At 41.4% G+C, this 13,450-nt stretch overlaps 1 protein-coding gene across 5 annotated transcripts in view; it reads right to left on the reverse strand.

Annotated features, from left to right (window-relative positions):
• The window catches only part of LOC118391781 (active breakpoint cluster region-related protein), a 252,735-nt gene that overhangs the window by 170,159 nt on the left and 69,126 nt on the right, over window positions 1-13,450 (reverse strand). The window contains exon 1 of one of the 5 annotated variants that reach the window (XM_052457877.1): window positions 12,964-13,180. The exons of the other annotated variants lie outside the window; for them this stretch is intronic. Within the exon in view, the coding sequence (XP_052313837.1) occupies window positions 12,964-13,027 (64 nt within the window). The 5' untranslated portion in view covers window positions 13,028-13,180. Of the gene's footprint in view, window positions 1-12,963; window positions 13,181-13,450 lie in introns of those variants that run through there. 5 annotated transcript variants of the gene reach the window in all.

Consider the following 13,450-nt stretch of genomic DNA (forward strand, 5'->3'; position numbering starts at 1 on the left):
AGACACCAATAAGAAAAAGAGACTTGCTTGTGCCAAGAAACATGAGCAATGGACATTAGACCGGTGGAAATCTGTCCTTTGGTCTGATGTGTCCAAATTTGAGATTTTTGGTACCAACAGCCGTGTCTTTGTGAGACGCAGAGTAGGTGAACGGATGATCTCCGCATGTGTGGTTCCCACCATGAAAGCATGGAGGAGGTGGTGTGATGGTGCTTTGCTGGTGGCACTGTCAGTGATTTATTTAGAATTCAAGGCACACACAACCAGCATCGCTGCATTCTGCAGCGATATGCCATCCCATCTGGTTTGCACTTAGTGGGACTATCATTTGTTTCTCAACAGGACAATGACCCAACACACCTCCAGGCTGTGTAAGGGCTATTTGACCAAGAAGGAGAGCGATGGAGTGCTGCATCAGATGACCTAGCCTCCACAATCACCCAACCTCAACCCAATTGAGATGGTTTGGGATGAGTTGGACAGCAGAGTGAAGGAAAAGCAACTTGAAAAGCAACTTGGAATGCTTTTCCAACAGTCTTTGAAGGAGTCTCTAAGTTCCTCCTTTAAGACTGTTGGAAAAGCATTCCAAGTGAAGCTGGTTGAGAGAATGCCAAGAGTGTGCAAAGCTGCCATCAAGGCAAAAGGTGGCTACTTTGAAGAATCTCATATAAAATATATTTTGATTTGTTTAACACTTTTTTGGTTACTACATGATTCCCTGTGTGTTATTTCATAGTTTTGATGTCATCGCTAGTATTCTACAATATAGAAAATAGTCAAAATAAAGAAAAGCCCTTGAATGAGTAGGTGTGTCCAAACTTTTGACTGGTACTGTACATAACCAATGTACTGTTTTGTAAGATGTAACTAAGACAAAATGAAACAGACTGTGGGTATTGGGTGCCTACAATACCCACTGTAGTGTGCATAGGTCGCAAGCCCATAGTAAGTCAATAGAGCTAACTGGCTAGCTACTACTGTTATCTTCTTGATGCACACATCCCATTAGCGGGATCATTGGTGTCAACATCCGCTGAATTGCAAAGCGCCAAATTCAAATTAAATTACTCAAAATATTTAATTTTCATGAAATCACAAGTGCAATATAGCAAAACACAGTTTAGCTTGTTGTTAATCCACCTGGCGTGTCAGATTTCAAAAAAGCTTTTCGGCGAAAGCATACCAAGCGTTTATGTAAGGACCTCTCTCTCAGCAGACAAAACATTACAAACAGCTAGCAGCCAAATAGATTGGTCACGAAACTCAGAAAAGCAATAAAATGAATCGCTGACCTTTGATGATCTTCAGATGTTTGCACTCAAGAGACTCCCAGTTACACAATAAATGTTCCTTTTGTGCCATAAAGATTATTTTATATCCAAAATACCTCCATTTGGTTGGCGCGTTATGTTCAGAGATCCACAGGCTCGAGCGGTCACGACCGGCCAGACGAGAATTCCAAATAGTATCCGTAAAGTTCGTAGAAACATGTCTATAATCAATCCTCGGGTTGTTTTTACAATCTATAATCGATAATATTTAGACCGGGACTGCAGCTTCTTCAATAGGAGAGAAAGAGAAAATGTCTGCTCCAAACTGTTGCGCATGCAAAATTCTGCTGGCACCCAGCCATACAATGACGCGATGTGATCTTTCAAAATAAAAGCCTGAAACTATGTCTAAAGACTGTTCACAACATGTGGAAGCCATAGGAAAAGGAATCTGGTTGATATCCCTTTAAATGGAGCAAAGGCATGCAATGGAACAGAGAGCTTTCAGGAAAAACAGCACTTCCGGGTTGGATTTTCCTCAGGTTTTCGCCTGCAATATCAGTTCTGTTATACTAAGAGACAATATTTTGACAGTTTTGGAAACTTTTGTGTTTTCTATCCTAATTTGACAATTACATGCATATTCTAGATTCTGGGCCTGAGAAATTGTTTCATTTGGGTACGTTTTTCATCCAAACATCAAAATACTGCCCCCTACACTCAACAGGTTATCTAGCCAAATAATTGTTAGCTAGCTACCCACAAAGAATTGACATCTACCTTGGATACCATTGGTTTTAGTACATTTTTGGCTGTTATACTATCTAGTTAGCTTCATTATTACAATTCACATATAGCTAGCTGATAGTTACAGTATGAAGTAAAACATTTGCCCCTGAACAGACAGTTAACCCACTGTTCTTAGGCCGTCATTGAGTTAAATAAAGGTAAAATAAAATTTAAAAAAATGCTTTCTGTATATCTTGTTTCATCTCTATTGCCATTGTCCTGGCTAGATGGAGGAAGGTTCAGTAAATGGGTTCGTCCATTCTCAGTCAATATGGATACGTGGCTCAGATAATGCACTTGGAGCATGAGAGTGTGGAGCATGGTAGTATGCATATTATTAATGTCTAGGCCCTTCAGCTAGAGAGACTCTGGCTAGAAAGCCTCTCTCCACAACACACAGTAGTATTGAAAGGATCTAGCTGTGATGACCAAATTGAAAATTAAAGCAGTGTCAGAGAGAATTTGAAATCCTCAGTGGCATATAGGCCTACATAGACAGGAGGCCTAATATGAACCGGACCCAGAGGGGCGGGACCAACCCATGTGTCAGTCACTGACGTGGTTGACAACACAGCTAATGGACCACCCACCTGTCACTCAACTACTAGGTCCTCCCCATACACCACAAGGGCTTGCCTGTGTTGCCATGCAACGCGCCATGCCATCTGTTGTGCTGGGTGACAAGGGCATGAGAGCCAGCTGACTGAGCACAGGGCTATAGAGCCATTCTAACTGCAGCCATATGGCTTTATATGCTTCATTAAGCACTGCTTATTCAAAACATAAACCTTCTGTACATGACTGGTAAATTCAGACTCATGTGAAGCCCTATGGACCCCTTTATATTCCACAGTGTAAATCTTAATACAGCATCATTGATTTGTAATAAAACGTGAGGCCAGCAGCCTGTCATCGTTGCCAGTATTGGCTATTAAAATATTTCCATTGTGGTGTCTGGTAAGTAAAATATGTCAAGGAAAATCACATGACGGGGAGTTTACTTATTTTGTACATAATGTTGCTGCCACCATCTCTTATGACCGAAAATAACTTCTGGACATCAGAACAGAGTTTACTAACCTCGAACTTGAAGAAGCTGTAGACCACACCATCTACCAAGAGAGTTCTCATCTATATTATTCGTAGACGTCTACTTACCACCAAACTGATGCTGGCACCAAGACTGCACTCAAACAACTCTAATAAGACCATAAGCAAACAAGAAAATGCTCCTCCAGAAGCGACGCTCCAAATTGCCGGGGACTTAAATGCAGGCAAACTTAAATCAGTTTTACCTCATTTCTACCAGCATGTAACATGTACAACCAGAGGAAATAAAACTCTTGACCACCATTACTCCACACACAGCTCTTCACCGCCCTCCATTTGGAAAATTCTTAGCATAATTATATCCTCCTGATTCCTGCTTAAAAGTAAAAACTAAAGCAGGAAGTACATGTGACTCGCTCAATACGGAAGTGGTCAGATGACACGGATGCTACGCTATAGGACTGTTTTGCTAGCACAGACTGGAATATGTTCCGGGATTCATCCAATGGCATTGAGGAGTATACCAGCTCAGTCACCGGCTTCATCAATCGCTGCATGGACGACGTCGTCCCCACAGTGACCGTACGTACTAGAGGTTGACCTAAAACGATTTTTCAACACCGATACAGATTATTGGAGGACCAAAAAAAGTCAATACCGATTATTGAAGATAGATAGATACGCACTTGTAATAATGACAATTACAACAATATTGAATTAATAATGAACACTTATTTTAACTTAAAATAATACGTAAATAATATCTATTTAGTCTCAAATAAATAAGCATTCAAATTGGTTTAAATAATGCAAAAACATAGTGTTGGAGAAGAAAGCAAAATTGTAATATGTGCCATGTAAAAAAAAGCTAACGTTTAAGTTCCTTGCTCAGAACATGAGAACATATGAAAGCTGGTGGTTCTTTTTAACATGATTCTTCAATATTCCCAGTTAAGAAGTTTTAGGTTGTAGTTATTATAGGAATTATGACTCGTCGACTATTTCTCTCTATACCATTTGTATTTCATTTACCTTTGACTATTGGATGTTTTTATAGGCACGTTAGAATTACCAGCCTAATCTCAGGAGTTGTTAGGTTTGAAGTCATAAACAGCGCTGTGCAGCAAGCATTGCTAAAAGCTGCTGGCAAATGCAGTAAAGTGCTGTTTGAATGAATGCTTACGAGCCTGCTGCTACCTACCACCACTCAGTCAGACTGCTCAATCAAATATCAAATCATACATTTTATTATAATAATCACAAGAAATACGAGCTTTTGGTCATTAATAGTCAAAACCCGGAAACTATCATTTCGAAAACAAAACGTTTATTTTTTCAGTGAAATACAGAACCGTTACGTATTTTATCGAACGGGTGGCATCCATAAGTCTAAATATTGCTGTTACATTGCACAACCTTCAATGTTATGTCATAATTACGTAAAATTCTGGCAAATTAGTAAGCAACGAGCCAAGCTGCCCAGACGGATGCATATACCCTGACTCTGCGTGCAATGAAGGCAAGAGAAGTGACACAATTTTCCTAGTTAATATTGCCTGCTAACATGAATTTCTTTTAACTAAATATGCAGTTTTGTTTTTAAATACTTCTGTGTATTGATTTTAAGAAAGGCATTGTTGTTTATGGTTAGGTAAATCTGTGCAACAATTGTGCTTTTTTCGCAAATGCGCTTTTGTTAAAGCATCACCCGTTTGGCAAAGTAGGCTGTGATTCCATGAGAAACTAACGGGCACCGCATTAATTATATGCAACGCAGGACAAGCTAGTTAACCTAGTAATATCATCAACTGTGTGTAGTTAACTAGTGATTATGATAAGATATCAAAAAAATCTAAGATAAGTTTATGCTAGCAAGGAACTTAAGGCCAGCATCCCAGAGTCGCCTCTTCACTGTTGACGTTGAGATTGGTGTTTTGAGGGCACTATTTAATGAAGATGCCTGTTGAGGACTTGTGAGGCATCAGTTTCTCAAACTAGACACTCTAATGTACTTCCTCTTTCTGAAGCGTGTAGCACGTAAAATGTGTCTGTCCTCAGCTGCAACACTCCTTAAAGAGTTCCAGACTGCAACATCAGTACAAAGACTGTTCGTCGGAAGTTTTATTAAATGAGTTTCCATAGCCGAACAGCTGCACTCATGCCTAATATCACCTTGCGCAATGCCAAGCGTCGGCTAGAGGGGTGTAAATATCGCCGCCATTGGACTCCGGAGCAGTGGAAAAATTCTCTGGAGCAATGAATCACGCTTCACCATCTGGCAGTCCAACGGACAAGTCTGCGTTTGGCGGATGCCAGGGGACTGCTACCTGCCCCAATGCCATATGACAACTGTAAAGTTTGGTGCAGTTAGAATAATTGTCTGGAGCGGTTTTTCATGGTTCGGGCTAGGCTCCTTAGTTCCAGTGAAGGGAAATATTAATGCTACACCATACAAAGACATTCAAGACGATTCTGTGCTTCCAACTTTGTAGCAACAGTTTGGGGAAGGCCCTTTCCTGTTTCAGCATGACACTGCCCCTGTGCACAAAGCAGGGTCCATACAGAAATGATTTGTTAAGATCGGTGTGGAAGAACTTGACTAGCCTGCACAGAGCCCTGACCTCAACCCTTTCGAACTCCTTTGGGATGAATTGGAACACCGACTGCGAGCCATGCCTAAATCCCCCAACGTCAGTGCCCAAACTCACTTTAAATTTTTTAATTTTTTATTTCACCTTTATTTAGCCAGGTAGGCTAGTTGAGAATTTGCAACTGCGACCTGGCCAAGATAAAGCAAAGCAGTGCGACCCACACAACACAGAGTTCCACGTGGAATAAACAAAACACACAGTCAATAATACAGTAGAAAAAATGTTCTAATGCTAATGCTCTTGTGGCTGAATGGAAGCAAGTGCCCGCAGCAATGTTCCAAAATCTAGTGGAAAGCCTTCCGGGAAGAGTGGGAGGCTGTTATAGCAGCAAAGGGGGGACCAAGTCCATATTAATAGCCATGATTTTGGACTGAGATTTGAGGTGTCAACATAGGATTATGTACACTACATGACAAAAACTATCGTTATGTTACGAAGTTACAGTCCAAAGTTATCACATAGCCCAAATGTATTCTCTTTCCTTATATTATCTACAGAGTTAGAGGCCTGCATGCTTGGGAGAGAATCGCCATATCATCAGACAGAGCTACATGAAGATGGAGAATGGATAACGGCCTCAAAGATAAATACATAGTCAAACATTCCCAACATTCCCTGCTCTTCCAGAATTCCCAGTTGGAAGATTCATAGAATAAGCTGAAAATCCAGTCTAATTTGTGGACTGCCACCTCCTACCCATCATGGTGTATCCAGTGGGAGGAGGTTGAGGGGATTGGGGTGAATGTAGGTCAGCCAGTTGGCCTATGCTCTCTCGCTCTCCTCTATCACGACACTGCCTGCAGCTCTCCAACACACACAAACACGCTGGCCTTTACTGTCGGTCTCCACCGCTCTCCGTTTTTAGGTTTGCCGGTCTGTGTCTGTGTTTCTATCTGTGTGTTCCCATTTGCATGTTCTTTGCTGTGTGTGTGTTCCTTTGTGTCTGTGTGTGTCTATCCGTGTGTGCTGGTTTGTGTCTGTGTGCGCGCGTCTATGTTTCTATCTGTGTGTGGAAGTTTCTGTAGGTGTGTTAGTGCTGAGCGATTAACTGAAATATCTGTTCTTTTTCAGTTTTTAAACTACTCTGTGATTCATGAGCTGAAAGAAAAGATGACATTTTCCATTATTTCTCTCAAATTTAGTGCACACATTTGTTTACATCCCTGTTAGTGAGCATTTGATCCTTAGTCAAGACAATCCATCCACCTGACAGATGTGACATATCAAGAAGCTGATTACGCAGCATGATCGTTACACAGGTGCTCCTTGTGCCGGGGACAATAAAAAGCCACTAAAATGTGCGGATTTATCGCAACACAATGTCACAGATATCTCAAGTTTTGAGGGAGCATGCAATTGGCCCACCAGAGCTGTTGCTAGAGATTTTAATGTTCGTAACATAAGTTGCCTCCGTCATTTTTGAAAATTTGGCAGAACGTCCAACCGGCTTCACAAACGCAGACCACGGGTATGACGTTGTGTGGGCTAGTGGTTTGCTGATGTCAACGTTGTGAACAGAGTGCCCCATGGTGGCGGTGAGGTTTTGGTATGGGCAGGCATATTTGGAATGGGCAGGCATTTCCTTACATGAACTGTAACTCAGCAAAATTGTTGAAATTGTTGCATGTTGCGTTTATATATTTTTTTCAGAATAAGTCGGTTCAAATGATTTGACTTTCATTTAGTTTTTTTCTGTGAGAGAAATCAGATCCAGCCTTAACTCTAATTTAGTAGGGAGTTGTGGTTTCCAACAGGACAATATTCCACATAATTACCACGTTTTATGTGCTAAACTAATGACAATGACCATAATCTATTGCGCATCTACTTGTCCGGTCTTTTTTTTTTTTAAGCATGCTATGGAAGAGACACGAGAATGTGAGAATGTGAGATGATACAGAGAGCAGCTGTTACTTTGCGAGATATCTCTGACTTAGATCATGTTTTTCCAGGTAGTGGTCTACTCTCCCAACTCTGTCCAGCTTTCAACTTACTCTTGAAAGTTGTAATAGTAGAATGCACAAGGTGCAATTTCGAAATTAGATAGTACATTACATTTAACATTTAAGTCATTTAGCAGACGCTCTTATCCAGAGCGACTTACAAATTGACATCATCAGTTTTCCTCATCACGTCAGTCACTGCATACCTTCGAGAGCTATTTATAATTTCCCATGTCAGCTCATGTTTTTTAGTTTGTTTTTTTAGCCCATAGATTTTGTTGTAATGTTTGTGTCACTCAAATATCACATGAACACACATTAGACATGGGAAAATGTATAAAATTGCAAGAACATTAGCTTTATAACTGCACAATTCTCTGCACCCCATGACAAAATATGTAGAATTATAGGAAATTGAGCTTCTTTTTTCCTCTCAACCAACAAGAGGGGTGTGAACAGTTTGTCATTAAAAGTGCTTGTTCCCATAGAAATACACATGGGGGGAGCAGGATGTTCCCCAATGCTGGAAGGGGGGCTTGGAAACCCCTGATCTGTGATTGATAGTTGGTATTCAGCAGTCATAAAAGTATACCTTATTTACTTTGAAGAACTACAAAATAGGGATTTTGTCAGACAGCAGACGCAGCAGCTCTATGGAGATGAGATGATTACTTGGAATGATCAAATAAAACAAATGTAATATATACTACACAATAACTGAAATATTTTATAAAAGTAAAGTGAATAAATGATGGTTAACAAGTGAGCCGTAATGGGCAGGCACTACCATCATGGGACTTTTATTCATTGTTTTATTCTGTGTTGTTACAGAATTCAACCCACATAATGCATAGTGCATTTAATGTAAAATAAATAAATAAATCATTTAGAACTCGAAACAACCTCAAAAAGCACTAATCGCTCTGCACTAGCATGTGTGTATGTGACTTTTATATGTCTCAATAAAAGTTAGTCAGTATGAGAACATTGTGTGAGTGTGGAAGTTTTTTTAATTTCACATTTATTTAACCAGGTAGGCAAGTTGAGAACAAGTTCTCATTTACAAATGCTACCTGGCCAAGATAAAGTAAAGCATTTCGACACATACAACAACACGGAGTAAAACAAACATAGTCAATAATACAGTAGAAAAATAAGTCTATATACGATGTGAGCAAATGAGGTGAGAAGGGAGGTAAAAAGGCAAAAAAAAAGGCCATGGTGGCGAAGTAAATACAATATAGCAAGTAAAACACTGGAATGGTAGATTTGTAGTGGAAGAATGTGCGAAGTAGAAATAAAAATAATGGGGTGCAAAGGAGCAAAATAAATAAATACAGTAGGGGAAGCGGTAGTTGTTTGGGCTAAATTATAGATGGGCTATGTACAGGTGCAGTAATCTGTGAGCTGCTCTGACAGCTTAAAGCGAGTGAGGGAGAAAAGTGTTTCCAGTTTCAGAGATTTTTGCAGTTCGTTCCAGTCATTGGCAGCAGAGAAATGGAAGGAGAGGCAGCCAAAGGAGAAATTGGTTTTGGGGGTGACCAGAGAGATATACCTGCTGGAGCACGTGGAACAGGTGGGTGCTGCTATGGTGACCAGCGAGCTGAGATAAGGGGGGACTTTACCTAGCAGGGTCTTGTAGATGACCTGGAGCCAGTGGGTTAGGCCACGAGTATGAAACAAGGGACAGCCAACGAGAGCGTACAGGTCGCAGTGGTGGGTAGTATATGGGGCTTTGGTGACAAAACGGAAGGCACTGTGATAGACTGCATCCAATTTGTTGAGTAGGGTATTGGAGACTACTTCGGTGATGTCATTTACAAAATAAAGGATCGGTAGGATGGTCAGTTTTACGAGAGTATGTTTGGCAGCATGAGTGAAGGATGCTTTGTTGCGAATAGGAAGCCGATTCTAGATTTAACTTTGGATTGGAGATGTTTGATGCGAGTCTGGAAGGAGAGTTTACAGTCTTACCAGACACCTAGGTATTTGTAGTTGTCCACATATTCTAAGTCAGAACCGTCCATAGAAGTGATGCTGGACGGGCGGGCAGATGCAGGTCGGTTGAAGAGCATGCATTTGGTTTTACTTGTATTTAAGAGCAGTTGGAGGCCATGGAAGGAGAGTTGTATGACATTGAAGCTCATCTGGAGGGTTGTTAACACAGTATCCAAAGAAGGGCCAGAAGTATACAGAATGGTGTCGTCTGCGTAGAGGTGGATCAGAGACTCACCAGCAGCAAGAGCGACACAATCATGGTCACAATCATCTTCTGTTTAACTGATTATCCTAATTAGGCATGTGTAGCTGTGACAGATAGAAATGTCTGCCTGAGTGCCTGGGAAACACTCATTAAGAGGCTTCTTCATTAAGGAAGAATTAAGTGAACAACTGTGACCAGTTCCCAGAAAGGCTGTGTGTGTGTACGTCTGGCACTGCTCTGTGTTCAGATAAAACATACAGGCTTCCGGACTCCCGAGTGGCGCAACGGTGTAACGCACCGCATTGCAGTACTCGAGGCGTCACTTCAGAACTAGGTTCGATCCCGGGCTGTGTCACAACCGGCCGTGATCAGGAGTCCCATAGGGTGGCGCACAATTGGCCCAGCGCCGTCCGGGTTAGGTGGCAGGGGGGGGATTTACTTGACTCATTGCGCTCTAGGGAATCCTTGTGGCTGACCTCGGGCGCCTGCAGGCTGACCTCGGTCGTCAGGTGAACAGAGTTTCCTCCGACACATTGGTGCAGCTGGCTTCCGGGTTAAGTGGGCGGGTGTTAAGAAACGCGGTTTGGCGGGTTATGTTTCGGAGGACGCATGACTCGACCGTCGCCTCTTCCGAGCCCGTTGGGGAGTTGCAGTGATGAGACAAGATCGAAATTGGGGAGAATAAAGAAAGTGTAGTAGGTCAAGGAGATAAAGACGTCCGCCATAAACAACCATAAAATCCCAGTAAACACTGAGCTGGTGCATCACTAATTCATTGTATGGTAAAGGCCAGAGGGAAAGGCCACCGAGAGAGACTGGCCTTTATCTGTAGTGATGGACTACTAAAACAACAGGGCAGAGAGAGGTGCTAGAACAGAGCTGGTTGAAGCACTGCACTGAAAGAGACAATTCTGAAACCAACACACATTGTAGAGCTAGGCTAACTAATACAAACAAATTCAGTGAACAGTAGTACCATTCCTAAAGAGAATCCAAGTCCGGAGCAGTTAAATTACTTCAGGAGCTCTAATGGTCAACAGAGACATGAGTCCAACTAACTAAAAGGAGAAGACACATCGCACCAAATTACAGTCTGCCATTTGTCTACGTTCAATCGCTTGCTGAAGGAGCGGTGGGTTTTCGGGACCACCCTGTCGGTGGGCGTCTGACTGCTGAATTCGCCCATTTCTACATGTATGGTCTCTTTGCAAATTATGGGCGGAAAACCCAACCGGTGTGTCCGTGCCTTAAGTCCATGAGACCTTGGTCCGACTGTGCCAATGACGCAGGAGTGCCCACATTGTGTAATTACTGAGGCAGAATGTACTTACTGTTTAGTCAAGCAATAGATCTGTTGTCTACTCAAACTGAATATCTATTCTAAAGCTTACTGAGGCATTCTCCAACTATTCTGATTTATCATCTTGCAACAGCAGTTGTATTCAGAACATCAAAATGTGCATCCCTCATTCTAGACATTCCTCACAAGAATGACAAAGTGTAAGCATATCAGTTATTTCGTTTTCAACAGTTAATTTCAATTAATTTCAACACAAGGGAAGAAATAGCCTCAGAAACCCATTGTGTATATACAGTTAGAGGCCATTCTCTGTAGGCTAACATAGCAAGGAGGCTGTGTGTGAAATTCAGGAAGAGGAGGAAGAGAGTCAATAATCGTAGCGCTCTGTGTGCGTTAACAAACTACAAATGCAAACAGGGAAGAGGAAGACAGGTGGAGCGTGAAGAATTATTACCTTTCTAGTGAAGAGGTAGAGAAGTGATACGCCTATAGCCTACCTTTGTACTTTATACAAGCAAAATACCATTTACGGAAGGCAGCTGTGCAATGAGTGGTGAAAACGGGTCAGTCCACTTAACACAGGCCCTGGTCCCTTCCCCAAGCTCTCAGTGGTAATAACAGCATTCCCAAAGGACACACACACACACAAACATCCGCTCTCTCTCACACACACACACACACACACACAAAATCAGCTAATGCTTTCTGACAATCTCCCCCATTGCCAACACGCACAAAATCAATACTCTCCTATGTCTGTCAGTCGGTCAATGAGGGATTCTCCAGTTGAGTGGCGACATACTTACCCAGGCAAGTCTAACCTGCGATTACTTTTCAATGGAGTAGATAAGTACTACCCCTGAGACTGACAGGTTTAGATGGGCCAACTTTAACATGAACGACACACAACTGACATGCTATTACATGACAACGTCACGTAAGAGGATCAACTCTCCCAACTGAAGATGGTAATTTTATAGAGAAAACAGACAGGTCCATAATTTATGGCACCCTTCATGGAAATGAGCTAAAATGTATAAAATAAATTATACAAATACTGATCAATATCGCATGCAATTATTTATTTTATACTAATGCAATTGCTCAGAGAAATAGATTTAGTTTAAGTAATACAAAAAAACAAAGATATGGGTAATGGGGCCCTTGTTAAGAACCAAGACAATAAAACTAAGCACTAATCAAAATCCAAAGAAATGGTTCATTGATCACAAAATCAATATTTTTCCAATGGCCATCTCAGTCTCTGGACATGAATCCAAATGAAAACATGTGGTTTGAACTGAACAGGGCGTCTGAATCTGGAAAGATTTTGTATGGAGGCGTAATGGTCCAAGACAACAAGGGTGCCAATCATTTTGACCTCTGTATTTGACGAATAAAATAAATATTACGTGTTAAAGGAAAATAACATCTTTGAGCAAATGTATTAGTATAAAATAACATAAGTAAAACTTTTTTTTGCATACAATATAGCTCAGTGTTTGTATTATTTTTATTTATTTAACAGACTTTTTTGCTAATCTTTATCAAGGGTGCCAATAATTATGGACCTGACCTTACACAAGGGTCACAAATCTCACCATTTCAGAATGCCCACATAATAGCACCTCCATTCCAGAAGTTAAAATACAATTTCAATAAAATGCCAGGAAGGCATGAATCAATCACATCAAATACATTGACTACAAGCAGAAATGGACAGACAACACAGATAAATACAGTGAACCAACTTTACCATGATGATCGTGGGGTGAGATGAGCGAGCGAATGGCGCACACAGCCTCAAAGAAAAAAGCCATATGTCCTTAACTTCGGTCACTTCAACACAACAAACGAAATCATCCGATCAACCTCAACACTCTATACCAAATCCACATAGGCAGTCCCCCGCACTGAACTCAAAACACACACAGTTGAAAACACACTCCACAGCACAGGGCTCAGCATAGGAGTAAAACCAGTGAGGTTTGTTTCAAATGGCCCTCATTCAAATTCCCATAGTCAAAGAGCTCAGGAGGAAACACACACAACCCAAAATGTTGTCCTCCCATCTCTGATGTGAAACACCACAGCCTCAGTCAGTTCCTCTAACATAAGTCACCTGGTATAACCTTGGAATAGTCCTGATATTACCAGCACTAAAACACACACACACACACACATACTGTAGTCCTGATATTAGCAGCACTATTACAGTGACGTAGGTCAGAGGGCCATAGTAA

Source organism: Oncorhynchus keta, chromosome 12 (genome assembly GCF_023373465.1).
Source record: "Oncorhynchus keta strain PuntledgeMale-10-30-2019 chromosome 12, Oket_V2, whole genome shotgun sequence".
Classification (NCBI taxonomy): domain Eukaryota; kingdom Metazoa; phylum Chordata; class Actinopteri; order Salmoniformes; family Salmonidae; genus Oncorhynchus; species Oncorhynchus keta.